The sequence below is a fragment of the Aedes albopictus genome, unplaced genomic scaffold (genome assembly GCF_035046485.1).
Source record: "Aedes albopictus strain Foshan unplaced genomic scaffold, AalbF5 HiC_scaffold_171, whole genome shotgun sequence".
NCBI classification, from domain to species: Eukaryota; Metazoa; Arthropoda; class Insecta; order Diptera; family Culicidae; genus Aedes; species Aedes albopictus.
In genome coordinates, this window is record NW_026916949.1 from 29899 (window position 1) to 48923 (window position 19025).

At 39.0% G+C, this 19025-nt stretch overlaps 1 protein-coding gene across 1 annotated transcript; it reads left to right on the forward strand.

Annotated features, from left to right (window-relative positions):
* Nucleotides 1-13708: 13708 nt before the first annotated feature.
* LOC134284476 (uncharacterized) lies at nt 13709-14428 on the forward strand (the record flags this gene model as incomplete). Its single annotated transcript, XM_062843358.1, is given in 1 exon segment — nt 13709-14428. A coding segment is annotated over 1 exon segment (85 nt), but the record flags the coding sequence as incomplete, so codon positions are not given.
* Nucleotides 14429-19025: the final 4597 nt, after the last annotated feature.

The window sequence follows — 19025 nt, forward strand, 5'->3', positions numbered from 1 at the left end:
CTGTGATTTATTTTCAGTGATGTTTTCCCTTTTACTATTGCATGTTTTATCTGAATGGTGTCGGACACTTTTTTGCACCAACTTCCAACAGTCCCAATAACTTAGAAAGCAAGCTACATTAAAGTAGGGGGATTAGGGGCATAATGGGCACCTGGGGAGAAATTAACACCCCTGTTTTGTCGAAACCGTTGACTTTTATGTTAAACTTTTAGTGCACAAGTGTAAAGGAACAATACATTGTTCTATTTTTCAAAAGTACCATTTATATTCCTCTTAAATAACCAAAACATCATTGACATTTAAATATGTTTGGTGAAATTCTTATTATTTCGAAGCAACAGCAAATAAGGTATTGCGAGTGTTTGAGCGTGTCGACCATAAACAAAAGTGAATTAGTACCTTATCTACATGCATACGAAGATTTAGCAATGGATGAAGTATTTTATTTTTGATCAGAATTTACTCGTCTAAGATATAGTATTATATCTGTGGTATTGATCTCCGTAGGCAAATTACTTAATTGATCGATGCTATCAAAGTTATAGCTTAACCTATGCAGGGGTGTCCATTTCGCCCCGTACCTTTCCTGCCAGCTCTAAAAAAACACGCGGTTTACATTTCATTATTTCTTTACAATAAAGACATTCCACCTGCGGTAAATGATTAACATACATAGGAAACAAGCTAAAGTTGTAAGCCAACTGATAATATGTTAAGTTTTTCTCTGTTTCACAGGCCTAACGTACTCATTTGCTTAGGGTGTCAATTATGCCCCTAATGCCTGTGAAATGGTAACAACTGACTTCAGAAGTTATTGCGTTGGGCAAAAGAAAATCAAGAAACATCACCCAATAGTAATTGAAAACGTTCCATTTGATACGGAAAATGCACTTCTATGTTGTAGAACATAAAATTGTCCAAATAAAAGTGTATACATAAAAGGGCCTATATAGCCCCAGCGGTAATGGCGTGGATATTGAGCATGATCATACTGAGGGTGACGAGTTTAATGCTCGGTGGGTCCAGGAACTTTTCGTAATGGAAATTTCCTTGAGCTCACTGGGAATCGCATATGTTCGTGCCTGAGATACACATTCAAAATGGTTTTTGGCAAGGATACTGTCAGTTAATAACTGTGCTCATATAACACTGGGCTGAGAAGCAGACTGCGTCCCAGTTGGATTGATACGCCAAGAAGAAGAGATCATTTATTTATTCTCTTTTTTTTTTTGTTTTTATTAACGTGTATTTTAACCTTTTGCCAATGCTACACTTATTTATTCTTTTTATTATTGTGAATTTTAACTTATTGTTAGTTTTTTACTCAAAGTTTATGTTTCCCGGTGCATATTCTATAAAATAAAGGAAATGCTTTAGAATGATACGGCGCGGAGAAGGTTGTTGTATTACGTTTTCGATCATATGACGTATTCTGGGCTGTAAACATATTAGGTTCCAGAGGCATTCAAAATGAGACCAACATTCTTCGATATTTAATGTGCCTCGAACGAAAATCCTGCATAGATTATTCTTTGTGCTAGCATTATATTGCGTAATAGACACATTCTACCGTGACGTTACAACGTTTTGACGCCTTTTTGGACAGATTATGAACTATAACTAATAAATGCGTACCGTAAACCTTAAATATGTTTGCATATTCGGATTCCTTGTAAAATTTCCAGTAAATATGATCTGTTGAACATTTCCTTTTCATTGAAAAAGTATGTTCAAAATGGGAATTAGTAGCGTGACGTTACAACATTGTATCGTCACGCCACTATTTTCTATTTAAAGCATGCTTTTCCAGTGGAAACTAAATGTTCAACAGATCACATTTACTGGAAATTTTACAAGGGATCCGAAATGCAAAAATATTTGAAGTTTACGGTACGCATTTATGAGTTATAGGAGAAAATCTGGCCAAAAAGTGGTCAAAGCGTTGTAACGTCACGGTAGAATGAGTCAGTAGTGAAAGTTTAAACTGCTTCTCAAAGCACAAGAACAATTTAGAAACGAGATAACTAGAGAATCTTGATCCTACTGGTGGCAGAGCAAAAATGAAAGTGGCAATGTCAACCAGTACGAATGAATGTTACTCAGACATTGAACCTACCTGCAGGTAGGCAGGTACCTGCACTTGCTCACGTAGGTAGTAGGGTAAACTGGGGTAATACGCACCCCTGGGGCAAAACGCCCTCATGCTTTTTCGTTATATAAATGAAGTTTCCTTAAATAGCAAGTCAATTAGACATGAAATTGAGCCGGTTGAGCCCAAGAATGATAAGAATAGCCAAAGGAAAGCGTGAAAAACGATGATTTTCCATACACATTTGAATAGATTGTCCAATTTGAAGCGCACAGAACTTAAGCAATTGCACGCTGATTATATGGAATCAACCCATTAACTACCATCCGCCTCCCACACCTTTTATTGCTGTCGTAAATAGTTGGAGTCCCGTGGTATTTCATTTCCAGCACCTAAAACGTAACATAATTTAAAATGATTTATTTGATTCGGTAAATTTGATACCACGCGGATTAGAAGTTTGCGTCTCTTAGTTACAGGAGTAAACTCTCTTCTCTTCCAAAACGCAAGATACTCATAAAATCATATAAATATTTGTTATTTGACCACGTTTTATTAGGGGATGCACATTACCCCATCATCACCCACTTTATCGGAGAAAGTATAAGTCATAGCTTGGCATCTGATCCGAAAGAGAGATGGATTTGTGTTCGGCTATCTATTCCGCAGAATCGTTACCTATTCTGTAGCTTCCCAAGCAATTGCTTCAAAATCAGTAACAACAACCTTAGTGCAATTTATTCACTGTCCGTATTATAGACGATAGAACAAAATTGCTTCTTCTTTGACACCCAAAAAGCGCAGATTCTTAATCTGCAACTTGAATGAGAGTGAATGATAAAAAAAATGGAAAAATATTTTGTCCAGACTCGAACTATGGACACCAGGAGTATTAACTACTAACCTTACATACTACACCAAACGCTCTGTGGGAGAATTGCTGCTCAACACACCACAAAAGATACTGAAATCACTTGTTACTTCATTGCTCTATCTTTGTCACAAGTTAGGGAACTGTCAAAATGAAAAGACGCGCAAGTTTTTCGCAAAAAAATGGAACAATATCTGAACAAACAAACCAGAGTTAGATGTTGCATGACTGTGACATAGCACATTTAATGCAAGCTCAGTGTTTAATCACTTGTTAGGAATATGTATATAAGCTCCGTCTCCACGGATCGATGTCAAACACGAGGTATTTGGTGATTTCTTTGAAACAAAGCCGAAACTTTACGAAATTTGGAGTTTCAATGCAACTCAACTAACAAGATGGAAGTTGTTTGTGCTTTCACTGCAGCTCATCTACACCAAAGCTTAGAAAGCCAAATTTTGGATGATGCAGCAGGTGCTGCTTAGGTTAGTTAGTTAAAGCACCGGTCTACTAACGAATACAAAGTCGTCAGCTCAATTCCCACCAGAACGCGATATTTTTTAACAAATTAATCACTCAATTTCACAATTAGCAACGTTCTGTGCCATCCTGTTAAAAGTTTTTCAGTATGTTTAATATACCAGCAAAATTTGCTTAATTTAATGTGATAAATACCAGTAAGGAGCAACAAATATCAGAGTAGCAATAAATACCAAAACGGAAGAATATTCTCTATGAATGAATTAAGTTTTAGCATTGCCACTTTCGATATTTGGTGAATGGAAATAACATCCATCAACAAATACATTTTTCATTTGTTTAGTTCTGTGAATTTTAACTTAAAGCTAATTCATCACTCAGTGTACGTTTTCCAGGAAGATAAGGTACCTTGATCCGTAGTCTAAATGTGTATGAAAACTGGGTTTTAAAATATTGCTGTTTTTTATTTGGTAAAAAATAATAATACTACAAAAACAAAATTTAAAAAAATGCAACCAGTTATGCCAAGCTTCAAGCTCGGAACACAGTGATAGTTATCTGTTGGACCAGACGCGGTAGTCACATTAAGTTGAGTACAGTTTTGTTTTAAATGGGTTATATGTGCTACCATGCGACTATGACGCCTGCCACGTCATGTTGGAGATCAATGTGTGGAAGCGGAAGGAAGTGAGAACTGCAAACGTTTGTACTCACAGCAGACCGAATACATAGCGAGTAGTTAAAATGTTTGGAATAGACAACTTCCTTTTTCTCTCTGAAAAAGTTCAACAAGCTATTTTTGAAATACTTTTCAAGCATTAATGAATTGTTGAAAAACATTCAAAGTTTTGTTTGATTCGGTTTACTGGTTCTGGAGATATGATGCCTCAAAAATTAGTTATCGGAAAAATAGTGTTTTACTGGAACGGTTCTTGCTACGCAAAAGATTAACCAACCGAGCCCAAATGTGTACCAATGATGAACATCAACCTTTCAGAAAAATAGTCAAAATTTGTTTTTTTTTATTCACTCTAAGAAAAGTTGCAGCTTGTTGGTCATTTTTGTGTGAGAAAAAGAAGATGCCTACCCCAAACATGTTGGCAACCCCCTGTATTTCTGCGTCTGCACAAATTCATGCGGATATCGTATTGTTGGTGGTGCATGTTGATGCAAGAAAGCGAGAGGTGCAGCGGGCATGATAGGTGTACCATGTGAACGTGATCTTACGATCATTAAGTATTTACTTAATTGCAAAAGCTAGCCTTTTTCAAATGCTATCTCACCGAGAGGACGAGTAACTTTTTCGCAGATTTCATCTCAATTTGTCCATTTTTCACTCATGCCAGTTTTTGTAAAGTCTAGGTTTTGGAATTAAGTAAAACTATCATTCGGCTGGTTAAGCCGCAAAAATCGATAGTTAATTAACTTGATTATTAAGCATTTAGTAATTTACATCTTGCACCTTAAAATAATGTTTGTATCAGGAGTAATACATAAAATAATGAAAGCTCAGTTCAAACGTCCTCGGTAGACCACATTGATATGAAGGCTATAGTTAGATGACGTTGCTTATATTTCTATCTGGTGTGACATTCTACCGGGATTGAATCAGATAACTGTAACATGTAAAACAGACACAGAACTTCAATCTTTCATAACGAACACATCTTGAACCGTAACGAGAGTAAGGTCCAAACTTCCTCATCATGTTCATGCTGGACAGCTTCATCTACATGAGCTAAGCGATATGGCTTAAAATGAGCAAGTAGATTTACAAAAACATACCAAAACATAGCAGTTCCTTCGAATCATTTGAACCAAAAATCCAATCGAACATATTTGTTGAAGTCCGATTGAATGCCATGCCACAAGCGCACTGTGAAAATAACAAGAAAAAAAGCTCAGAACTTCCTTGTTAATTACCTCAGAAACTATTCCACACGTTTCTCACTGTGTTGTAACCTTGCAGTTTGATCTTGCACTTCATGATTCTTTGATGGCGACGTGCTCAAGCGCACACAGTTCGAAACTCTACTTCTTGAGTGTACACCTTCGTGCCAATGAAAAAAATAATAAATAAACCGGTTAAACTGCTGGTAGAAGCAGCCAAACACGTGGATTTTGCATAATCATCATGTGGTATACCCATTCATAAAATACTGCTTTCAGCTGGCAGTTGTCTATTCCATGGACCCAGGCACCAAAAGCCAAGAAGAGAAAGGCAATAATTGATGCAATTAAAATGGTTGTTATTGAACGCAGCCAACTGTTGAAGTTCAAGTGCTTTCCAGCCTAGAACCTTAGAAACACCGTTTTCTATGTAAACCCAGTGAATCGTGACGCAATCTTTACGCTCGGAATCGGAGATAACCACCTCCGAAGGTCATTCATTGGCTGGTGCTTATGCTGAAAACATATGTTCAGAACCAGTGTAGAACCAATTTCGCTTGTTTATTCTTCACTCCATAACTACCACCACAGTTTGAGGCCACCAAAGGCAATGGACGACAACGTGAAGATCATTAGATCACTTTCAAGTTGTAGTGTGGGTGTATTTGAAAAGAAACTTGAGAATAGATGAACATACATTTCGTAGTTGTTACTTTGTGATTGATTAGATCAATCGAAATTGTTCGGATAGCATTGAATGTAACTAACCATTCTCAATTTGCACAGTTCAAAAGGAGCAACAATCATTGCTACGGAGTGGACTTCTACATCTCCACGATTGTCTCGGGAATTAGATTTAGATTGTAAGGTACAGTAATGTGTGGGTCTGGCTTCCTGTGGTCACCTCCGATTGTGTTGGTCAATCATACGAAAATCCATACCATATTTACAGACACGATTGATACTATTACAGGGTTCATATCGCGCAGCATATCGCATGAGAGCGACTTAAACTTTTTTAAGAGTTTGAGGATCAACGGAAGATCTCCTCCAATCGGCCCCGGCATTTTGTCCGTGCATATCAGTGTCATGTCCGCTCCTTTTGACGGCAAGATAGATTCAAACCAGCCATTCTGTTCACCAGCACAAAACTCTCCTTAGACAGGAACACGGTGAAAGCGCGTTCCGGATTGCTGCACCTACTCTGCGGAGACTCTAACGGATGACATAGAGAGCTTGCTCACTTGAATCTGGATTATCTATCTACAAATCCTATTTGGATGCAATGACAACTCAGAATAATTCTGAAAAGAATTATTCTTCTATTTCTTCCTGGCGTAACGCCCTCACTTGGACAAGCCTGCTTCTTAGTGTGTTCTATGAGCATTTCCATAGTTATTATCTGAGAGTTTCATCTGTCCATTATCATTTTGCATGTGTATGGCAGATACGAAGATAGTCTATGTTCAAGGAAGTAAAGGAAATGTCCATTATGAAAAGTTTCTGGATCGACCGGGAGTCGGACCCGTCACCGTCACCACCTAGTGAGTTGGATCCGAGCCGGGGCAGGTGGAGGCCCCACTGATAGGGCCTGAGCCTTCAGCAGGTTGAATCGTGTTTCACTCAAGTATCATTTCTTGATGCTCGCAGAACAATTGGGCGCGGGCGTGAAGGTTGACCCTGCTTGACTTTCGAGGACAAAGGAAATGGTAAGAAACACACTGCAAACTGGAAGCACCAGCATGCTATCTTGGTAGACTTCCCAACGCGAGTCATCGATGTTCTTTGCTGCAGCTAATTTTGAGGGTGACATATGCACTAGCCCCCCTCTGAAGTAATGCCTTCTTGGTGGTTCCATATACACGAAGGGTTTTGTGGCCATGTGAATATAGTTAAGTGGGTAGAGGAGAGAGTTGCCCTTGCTTTTGCTTTTGTTGTGGAAGACGGTCCTTATATAATCCCACACTACCTAGACCTTCAGATTATACTTCTATGTTTTTTTTCTTCTGCTCAAACGATCCTAAAAAAAATGCTCAACAGACACACGAACAGGAAGGTCCGGGTAGTGTAAGGATAAGGTCGTCTTCTACAACAAAAGTTAAAGACAGGACTACGCTCTCCTCGACCCACTAAACACATTCCCATGGTCGCCAAGCCCTACGTCTCTACGAAACCACCAAGAAGACATTGCTTCAGAAAGAGGCTAGTGCACATTGCACCCTCAAGGTTAGTTGCGTAGCCTGCAGCAACGACCATCGATGACTCGCTTTGGAGAGTCCACCAAGATAGCATGATGGCACTTAGCCAGTTTCCCCGAGTGGTCCTCACGAGTCGTGATTTCATTCACGCTGTGGAAAGTTGCCTTCACAGCTCACTCACGACTTTGGAATGCGTGTGCGACCCCAATGTTGTTCGGAAAACTTCCAGATAAAACTACAAGGTTAAATTCATCCATACATTGTTTTTTGATAGCATGCTTCTGAACTGAGATAATAGCAAATGAATGTAAATTTTTGCAAATGAATGGTTGCAACCTTGCTCACGACTCCCTTCGTCCTCGGAAGGCGAGCAGGGTCAGCCACCACACCCGCGCCCAACTGTTTTGCAAGCATCAAGAACTGATGCCTCCGTACAACACAATCTGAACTGCTGCAGGCAAGGATATTACTATCCTTCAGGCCCTATCAGCTGCACCAGAAGGTTGTCAATAGTAGGGCCTCTACCTGACATTCGAGAGACTGTATGACTGAAACGATGTAGATACTGTTGCCAGCTGCCATGGCCTGAAAGGACCTGAATAAGGTGGAATGTTATTACCTCATGGCGCCTATTAATTCATCTTTCTACCCTCGGGATCAACCTATCGGTCCACATTTCTTTGGTGGAATTGTCCCACGCGCGCTACCATGTGACCATGAAGGCCATCCTGGCAGTCCTGCGTATGCCTCTTGTGCCGTGCATTTCGAAGCAGTCTATAGTCTCCTCGATAAGAATATCGATAGGGACCATACCAGTAATGACACAGAGCGCGTCGTGTGACACGATACGGCACGCGCTCGCAACCCTCGGAGATATTAGCATATAAGTACTTTCCAGCTTACCACGGTAGCTTTCGGTACTGAGCACCGTGCCGCACGCCGGGCTGCCATACCTTAGTGTGGACGTATCGGCGCTATCCAGAAGCTTGCGCTTACTGGCACTTGGCATACACCGCAGAGCTATTGAACATCATCCGAAACAGTGCCACTACAGCTGTGGAGGCTCTTTTACAGTCGTAATCAACGTGGCTACTGCAGGTGAGCTTATCGTCGATCATCACACCCACGTGTGAGCCCATTCCAGTTTCCCAGATCTCATCCACGCCTTCACAACCTTGATCGAGTGGACAGTAGCCAACTCCACTTCTTCGATTTATTCATCTGTAATCATCCTTCTGAAATCAGCTGCACGTCTTGATAAAGAATCGCTCAACCGTGCCGGGTATTGCGATCAACTCAATCCTTCTCTCGGGGAACTAAACGTCCTGTACGATTACCTCGCAGAAATGTCGGTACTCCTTGTTTAAGGACTGCGGCAACATGCCGGATGACATATAGGCAATAGTATACGCTATACGACTATAGTCGTTGATCACTCCTCGGCGACACATCTCCTGGTAAAGGAACCATTGCATTACCGAATGGAGAGGGCAGTGAAAAGCGATACACGTTGTGGTTCAGGGACTTTGGCGACGAGTCGGCCAACTATAGCTATCAACGAACTCCTCTAGTATACTTGTCCTGGTTCGTAACCAAGCAGACGTGCCGGAAATGCTCGGGATGATCAGCAGAAAGCTCTTCTGGATTACCCGCTCTTACTAGTACATCATGCTACTGTGAAGGAATTGCTCACAGAGAACGGCGGTATCGATTGTTTTCTCACATACGGTGGAACGGTGCTAGATTTGGATCGAAGGCCCACTATGTCGTTGCGTTAACCGAAGCAAACATCGATCAGGTCTGGTGAACTATATTTCTGGTGGAGCAGACCTGGTGTGGTGGTTAGAGCACTTGACTAGCACGCCGAGGACCTGGGATCAAATCCTACTCCCGACATACTCACAAAATGTGGGTTCTTCCTTCGGAAGGGAAGTAAAACGTGGGTCCCGAGATGACCTAGCCTAGGGTTAAAAATCTCGTTAATACAGATAAAAAATAAATAAATATATTTCTGGTGGGGAGATGAGAACAACACACTGTTTCTACTAAATCAAAATGGTAATTGGCAGAGGAAGCTCTCAGTTGATACTGTGGGACACCATGTTGAGAAACAGGGTTTGTCCCAGAGGGAACTTTATTTCAAGAAAATGAAGAACATCATTGTTGGGCTAAGCTTATGATGGTATCTGATTGCATAAAGCTATGTTCATTTAGAATCCGGAATCATGTCACATTTTCTAGTGGCGCTCTCAATGAACATAATCATCATTCTTTTGCAGCACTCTGATCAAAACTAATCCTCTTTAAATGGTGAAAATTTCATCGATTTTCTTGCCACGAGTGAAAAGTTATTTCAGATTGAATACAAGAGAAGGAAAAAAATCTTGCACAAACACGTTGAAAATTTAGCGTGGTCAGGTACGACAGTCGCGGAAAATGTTAATATCGTCAAAACCATTATGTGTTATGTGCACAGATGTTGTTAATCTTGGCATAAGGAAGTGTCCTCGGAAGAAAAAAGCTTGGGTTCATTGATAAATCTGCTTTGAATTTGAAGATTTGGCAAGAAGTTCGAACTCTGGGCATGGTTTTTTCGCAACAATTCATACAAGGATGACAGCCTCAAGAATCGCGTGCTGCTTTTCAAAAACGCACACAAGGGATATGTAGAGGTTTTACCTATTTTGATGAGCTGCCATGACAGCCGGAGACGTTCAGTGGTATCGTCACAGATGGGTATTGTTTATCAACGAAAAAAATACTCAAATTTCGCGTTTTCTCAATTCACTGAATTGCCCCTCATTTCGCAATAAAAAAAAAGTTTGGCAATTTTTCTTCGGAATCCTAGTCAGACTAGTCAAGGCACTCAGGACACTGCATAGATGACCTGATTGTTGAACAAACGTGCGGAAGGGGTTGTTGCTAAAATTTACCACCGTTGTGCAGATTTTTAGAGAGTTCAACACTGAAAAAGTGAGAAAATGTGTGAAAAATAAAAATAAATAATTTCAATGATATTTTTCCATGAAAGTACAATAAATAACCTTTGTTTTGAGGACTTCACCTTTTATGTTTGTTATTCCATCCCTAAGATATACGTGATTTTGTCATTCCGGATTCTAAATGAACATAGATTTAGGCACATCTCAAGATGCGGCAGTCATAAAAATACTACAATAACGGCTCCGCCTCTACGAAGGGTCATTACATCCTATCTCTACCTCGTTTTCAGCTAGAATCCTATGCAAGGAGCCTGCCCTCTGTAGTGTGAAAGCTGTTACCTGAATTTCCTCATGAATCTTCCAGTAGTTCCTTCGCATCTTACCTTATATTGAGGTTCAGGTAGTTCACCTGCCTGTTCCAGGTGTGAGAGGATGCGGTATAATACGGCGATTTATATTAATGACAAAGTCTAGTAGAATCAGTCTGACTGAGTGAAAACAAAAATCAGCAATCAAGATAATGAGCAAACTAAATAACTTAAACTGTTTGCATACAGAAATCTTGTACAGTTTCTAGATAAACTCCTGGAGGTACATTTTGGAGGAATTGGGAAAAATCTTGGATAAACGTTAAGGAGGAACATCAGAAAATACAAATATGGCTGCCACAATGGCCGACTTGAACGCCTACTCACGTTTTCAAGAGCACCAATCTTAAAAATTCCTAAATTTGGAAAAGCTGCCTCTTTTTGCAAGTGAGCAAAGTCAGGATAAACAAGTTCGACTTGGTTCGATGCTTCGTTCGTCAGATTTGTGCATCTAAAGTATGTATGAAAAATTGCCATGGGATTTCTTCATGTTTCACCTTAGGCGCAATTCCTTACACAATTTATGAGGAATTTACGATATAATTATTGAACCCTTTGGAGACGGTATTTTCGCCTATCTGGATGCAGCCTCGCTGGTCTAGAACACGTTTGTAAAGGTCGGTTTTCTTGAGTAGGCTAATGTGACCCTTCCGTCTCCAAAGGGATAAACAAGCTTCTAATTAGTCTTAAGGCCCATTTACACAACAGGTATTCTTCGATATAACGTACCCTCGATATAGCGTACCCTCGATATAGCGAATTCGATATAATGTACATTATGCTTCGATATATCGTACAACATTGAAAATTTTTATTTTTCCCACGTATGACCCTTAGATAATCTACGAAATCACTCAAATCAATGTTTTGTTGCAGCATTAGCCTTCTAACCCAGAATTAGCGCAATTTGGGGAAAAATTTAGTGTACGTTATATCGAAGCAAAATGTACGTTATATCGAAGCACAAAAAACGAGTTGATTTTTTCGTCAAAACTCAAGTTTTTCATTATTGGTTTTGTGAATTTCACCGAAATCATTATTTTGGATTAATTTTACGTCGAATACATCAATACTAGCATAAAACATATTAAATTTTTCTCTGCTTCGATATAACGTACATTTCGATATAACGTACAAAGAGAAAACTTTTTTGTACGTTATATCGAAGAGTACCTGTATATGATTTGTCGGTCTGGTGTGATTGGCATTTGATTTCATACGTGTTTTCGAGCAATCGCTCATATCAGGACCGACAAATCCTAGGGTGAGTGTGACGACAAACTTGTGTTAGAACCACGAACTGTGCAGAATCTTGCCTCCGCTTTTTTACTTAAGTTATGACCAGGTTACGAGAATAGTTTGTAGAAAATTGTTTGAAGGATTTCTTCAAAGCTGTGTTTTAGATTTTAGGATGATTTAAGAGTTTCTGGAGAAAATTATGCTGGTAGAGTGAATTGAAAATATTTAGCAGAGTTTCCGTGAGTATTGTAGTGTCATCGGTGGGCATTCTCCATACATCTCGAAGACATACTTTTGGTCGTCCCCTCTTGTAGATTGTCCTTACAAAACTTTTGAAACATAGATTTTCGATACATAGTACTGGAGTCTTTGGCTTCTTCCTATCTTCTAGAGTCTACGTAAAGCCTGTATCCGCAATAATCGGGACACAGAAGTACGGCTGAAGCTCTGTAATGAATCGGTAAAATTGGCCAAATAATTGACTGAGAACTCTTTGGTGTATGTTTATTGTTTGTGTCAAATTCCATAAAAATCGATGCATTACGTTTTACTGTGGATGAAAAACAAACATACGTGATTTTAAGCATTTTGTACAATCATGGCCAATTTTATTTCGCATAATAGATGGTTCTTTTATGCTACAGCTCAAAGTTCTGTGATGATAATTATGAAATTTCGTTAGCAGTTATGATACCTATAGAGACACATTCTTGCAAAATTTCATCAACTTTGATCAATTGGTTTGAAAGCTACCTTATTCCTATTCATAACTTTTGAGTTTCTCTGACAGTTTCCATGAGATTTTTACAGAAGGTACTTGCTTGCAAAATTTGATGATTATTGATATAGCACTTTCAATAGTACAATCGAAACATCAAAAGGTGCTTACTAATTGCTGTCTGAGGGGCGAAAATTACGTTAGGTCCCAATACATGTTTCGACTATAAAATTGTTGATACTGCATCGATTTATTTTGAAATTTTGCCTATGTAACAAATGGAGATTGAGAGGTTTGTGTTCAAAATTTCAGCCATTTCCTTTGCCAAATTCAAAAGTTATAGCACTGACAAGCAAAGTAAGGGGCTGTACAAAATTTAATGGCGCACATTCCACTTTTTCATTGCTACAACAAAAAGTACTGTACCGATTCACATGAAATTTTGTAGGTGAAATGAACACATCTTAAGATATTATTAGGCCAAATTTGAGCAGTTTCAATGTATCTATTGCAGAGATACAGCTGTATTTCTGTGTTCCGATCATTGCGGATATAGGCTTTAGTTCATGGATTGGCCAATATGTGGGAACATCTTTGAACTTCCTACACTCAGCGAAAAAAACTAACGAAATTCATAAAAATACCTTATGATTTTTTGCCATAACTCAACTGTATGGATGCTACAAGAAAACCTTAGGAAACTAGTTTTCATAAGTTATCCTTATGGCTTGACATAAGAAAATCTTATGAAAATGAGTTTTAATAAGGTTGTCCTCATGGCATTCATATAGTTCAACTATGGCAAAAATCTTATGAATTTCCTAAGGTTTTTTAGTTGCGTGTACGTTAACATAATAAAATTTTATTATTATTTTTTTGTGATGAATTCTTAAATCGGCACACCGCACACCGCCACATGTGGTCGTGTGCTCGCATCGCACCCCCTTTTAGATCGCATTCGAAGCCGCACTTTCTTCCAAACGTGCGAGTTGCGCTCCGGCGATGTATACCAATGGGGTAGGCATGGACGGACGGATGGATGGATGGGTTGGTATAGTTCCGATCGGTTCAGCAGATGTTAGTTTTATCCACGCGTTTGGCCAGAGTGTTGTGTAGTTGTCTGGCTTCTACCGTCTGCTCGTTCGTCGTAGTGTGTTATGATTTGTAACCGAGCGAGAGTGTTGTTGGGTTGTCGTCGCTGGATGGTTGAATCATTCCTCCTCTGTCCATGAGATTGTATATCTTATACTGGTGGAAGAGGGTACAGTCTTATAGTGGATCTATCCCCGGCGTGGTCGTTAGAGAAATCTTCCTGCTCGCGGTCGCTTTTAGTGAAGTTTTAGTGGAAATATTCAATTGGATTAGAAGAATTATCAAGGTGGAATAGTTGGGAAAACATATTTGACAGTGTTTTGCTAGTGAGATCAAATAAGTTACTACGCAATGTGATTGATTGCGACGAATAAAATAACGGCCAACTTTCCGTTCAGTGTACTGTTAATACTCAATATTCAAGAGATTATTGATTAGGGGAAATAATAAAGCAAAATGGTGCTCTACAAGCTGATGGTGGTGCATTGGTCTATTTTTACGCTTTTTATACAGTTGGTGTTCTGTGCATCTGCATTTACAAGTAAGTTGATGAGATGTTTCCATCTGCCTGCACTTCTAGCTGGTTCTTCGGAACAAATTGAAGATAGTTGTCGTACAACTGGTTGGGCGCCGTCATATCGGAAGACATGTTGAAGGCCGCCTTTCTAATCGATGTGAAACACATGAGATGAGACCAAATAGATGATATTGTTGCAATAAAATCAAAAGTGGAAATTGAAGATAACGGTAGTGACTAGTGCGAAAAGAGGTCATACAACTTTCTGCTGGTCCAATAAATGAAGATCACGAGAAGAAACGCGCGTGCTGTTGATACTTGAGCCTGCTCTCTCACGCCAGCCAGTGTTTGTGTAACTTCATTTTAAAATTAGCAAAAAGTGGAACTTACTGGAACGGACGATGATTCGAGCAAGATTGGATTAATAAAGAAACGAAAGGTTTCGAAAGTTGAAGCGAAACGGAGATCATTTCATGAGAAATTATATCGCAACCTCTTCGTCTGTCGTTCGTCGGCGGTTCATGGTGGCGCATCGAATTACGAAAGTTCAAACGGCAGACAGGAACATATGGCTAATGGAGCAGCTGAAGGGAGTCGTACAAATAATAAAAGTGCTTATTATTACAAAATGTGGGTGTGCACTCGTGGTTGATGTGGTGACTGAACGGCGGTTTGAAAAAGACGAATTGGAGAATATTTGCATAATAGTCTTGAAGTGTGAGCGATCATTATTTTTATATGGAACAGAAGATTTAAATTATACAATTTGTAATAAACAGTAATGAAACTATGCTTGTGACATGCAAGTGTCATACAACTTAGGTCAAATGTTCTTGTAATAGGTAGCGAAAACAAACGATACTGATTGCAAAAATGACTCATACAAGGACATCCTTTTTATGGCCTCGATTTTTTTATCCTAATTGTTCAACTGTGAAAGTTGTCTGGTTTCCATTAGTGTGATGTTTAAGCACTTTCTGCACTTATATGGTACGACCTTGAGTATGTTAACAAAAAGTCAATCTGCCTAACGAGATTTGTTAGCTTGCTTTAAAGTATTATTACTCCTACGAAGTGGGGCATCCTTAATAGCAGTTATGTTATGCTGAAGTAAACGCTTGCAGAAGGACACTCAAACGTGATTTGAGTGTGTTACGTAATTAACACCTCGTTTAAACTAACCAACTGGTTGACCTTCGAAGATTTCTATACCAGTTAGGATTCGGTGATTTGTCGTAGTGTTCACGATCAATGGGTATAACAACTTGCCTCTGCGGCTGGCGCCGAATGCATAATTGCATGGCACTCAAATTTGCATTTTGTGCCGTATTCACAACGCTTCTCAGATGAACAGTGGTTTAAAGTTTCATGATGAAGATGGAAGACACAATGCAGAAGGAGACCTGTAGTCTTTTGTGTTATTGGTTAGCAAGGGCCACGAATAATGTTCATCAACTGTGTCGAAAGATATGGAGACGCATGGTCATTAGTAGTTTCATAGGGAGAACCAAATTTAGTTAAGTTTCCCATTAGTCGGTTGTATGCAAGCTTATAGGGGACCAGAACCAATCTTAAGCAAAGTGTACATATTTTCATCCCATCGAAAACAAAGCATATAAGCGCTGTTTGTTTTGTTTTGTTTTTTTTTTATGTTTTGTGTTAGGAGTGAGCATGATAACAAAAAGGACTTACCGTCAAACGGGGTTACTTGCAACAGCGGTGTAACTTGCAACACGATAACATACACTAAATGTGAAGCATTTTCTAATAATAATGAAAACTAGTATGCCCTACAATTTCGGTTATAGAGATAATGTGTATCAAAGATTGATTTAGTATAAAAATAAGCATTGTTTATTTGTTTATGGTTTAGCTACACTGTTAAAATGGATTGCTCATTTTCTGCCATAAAAACAAGTATGAAAATCGTGCTTGACCTCTCCCTTAAGGTAAGTGCGATAAGTCTGATGACCTTGCTTGCAGTTAGGGTACCTAATAGTAAGCTTAGCTAAACGATAAAAGTTTGATAAACTTATCGACTAAGTAATATAACAAATCATTATTATATTCGACAACCACTATGAGGTAACTTGCAACAGTTGAATTTGACGCAATCTTCTATTATTTATCTTCATTCCACAATATATTTGTCAGAAATAACCGAAATGGATCATTTATTGATTACGTAACGCGTTCATTTCCAAATGACAATTATTTTTTTACATTTTTTTGTACGTGACTTGAAGGTTGTTAGGAAATACCACATTTTGAAGTTTCATTCATGTTTCATCAAGTTAAAAGTTCAATTTTTGTTTATGAACGCTGTAAAGCAATCACCAACATCAATTCTGAACCTAGATGGAGTAAATTATTTCAGTTTTAATACCCAAATTAGCGAGTTTGACATTTACAAAGTAGTTTAAATCATGTTAATTTAGCTGAAATTGCCAAACACCACTTCAAACTTAAAGCTACTTGAAGATGACTCCCTCTACCTTTTCAAAAAAATGACAATAATCATTGTTGACATTTTATAATGAGTGCTAAGTCACGAGAATCATATATATTTTGAGTTTGAGGGACATGAGACCTGTTGCTAAACGATATACTCTCGCTTGCAATAACTATCATTCCTTTCATGAAAAAATATATGTCAATTGGTTAGTGTACATCTTTTCATGGTATGTTTCATGCATAACATCAAAAAATTACAATACGATCAAATACTAGAATGTTAGTGCTGTTCAATGATAGCTAACTTAGCTTTATGTCCTATGTTGCAAGTTACCCCACAGATGGGGAAACTTGCAACAAGCATGTTTTTCGCACCTCCTGATTAGGTGGCAATTTATTTTGGTAAACCAAGTGCTCCATAGTATTCTACTCGGGGTAATTAGCGTACACGATGCTTCACAAGGGCCCATATAGCCGAGGCGGTAAACGCACGGGTATTCAGCATGACCATGCTGAGGGTGACGGGTTCGATTCCCGGTCGGTCCAGGATCTTTTCGTAAATTTCCTTGACTTCCTTGGGCATAGAGTATCTTCGTGCCTGCCACACGATATACGCATGCAAAATGGTCATTGGCAGAGGAAGCTCTCAGTTAATAACTGTGGAAGTGCTCATAGAACACTAAGCTGAGAAGCAGGCTTTGTCCCAGTGAGGACGTTACGCCAATAAGAGGAGAGGAGGAGGATGCTTTACAGGATGTTTCAAATGTTTAGATTTTCAATGATATTGCTTCAAAGTCGATAAGTGTTGCAAGTTACCCCATTTGACGGTATCTCAGCGTGTTCCAAAGCTGCAGTGCCCAAATGGTCCCAGACCCTATTCATGTAAACTCATACAAATGCAGTGATATTGTCAACAATTTTACACATGATTTCTATTGGAAACAAGGATTTGTCGAATTGATTGAATTAGAGTGCTTTGTTTGGTTGATTGGGTTTTGGTTTGTCCACCCTTTTGCATTCACTCTCTCTTCCATTATATTTCTTTTTGACATTTCCTCTTCACATCTCGGAAAGTATTTCTGGGAAAATTCCTTTCTGTAATTACTGAAAAAAATCTTAGAATTTTCCTTTTTTTTTTAATATGAGATTTCTTCTCCCGATTATACCAAATTATGATGTTGGAAACCAAACTTGTTGGCTGCCAGCTTATAACAGCACTACGGACCACCTGTTCCGGGGTAAAAGTCCGCCAAACAGGGAACCCCAATCCATGGGATCTTTTGATCCATGGTGAGGGACGAATGATTGAAGAGGCTTAAACATGCTTTAACGGAGCCCGTAACTTGGGTAGATCACCTTTTCGTGTTACGTTACGGTGAAAGATCTACCAAAACAAACCACTTAGCACTTCCAACTACTGGAACAGTATATTTTAATAATTTAAAGAATACATTTTGGTGTCCTTTGGTCTTCATTACATTTCATACTTACCTTCTTTTTGAAAGCGATAGCGTTTTGACAGTGATCGAAATGATCTAGAAACAAGAAAAAAATGGTTAATACATATTCCTTATCTTCTATTCATTGTTCACTGGTTTGAGAGGCAGAAAGAACTAGGGTTTCAATGCATGGTCAGTATCGGTATTATTGTTTGACTTTTCGTTAATCTTCGGGCGATCGCGCTGTTGCATTTTGTACAACACGTTGAAAAAATCTCGCTATTTGTACTCACGCCAATAAAAATAAAAAAGGATTCCAAGAATTATGTAATACCTAAGCTAACGAGAGACCCTAGAATTTTTACTCAAATTGATTCAGTTTTTTAAATTAAAAAAGTCAAAGCTGCCAAGTTAAAGGAGCGCGCTTGAGAGATTTAAAGGTGTGGTAATGCGGGGTTTAAAAAGGCATTTAAGGACGCACGGGACGACGTGTAATTTTTCCTATCTTCCCTCTCATTCTAACAATTTGCCTCGCGATTTTGAAGATGCAAATATCAATTTCCACTGCACTAACGTAGCTGAAACTTTAGTCGATTGTGCACCGCAAGTGAGCAAATGAACGATCGAATTTCTAGTCAATAATATGAAGTAGAAGTTGAGATTTGCTTCTTACTAACAACAGAGCTGTGCTGGCACCACTGGCGAGGGACCACGAACCGGTAATTAAC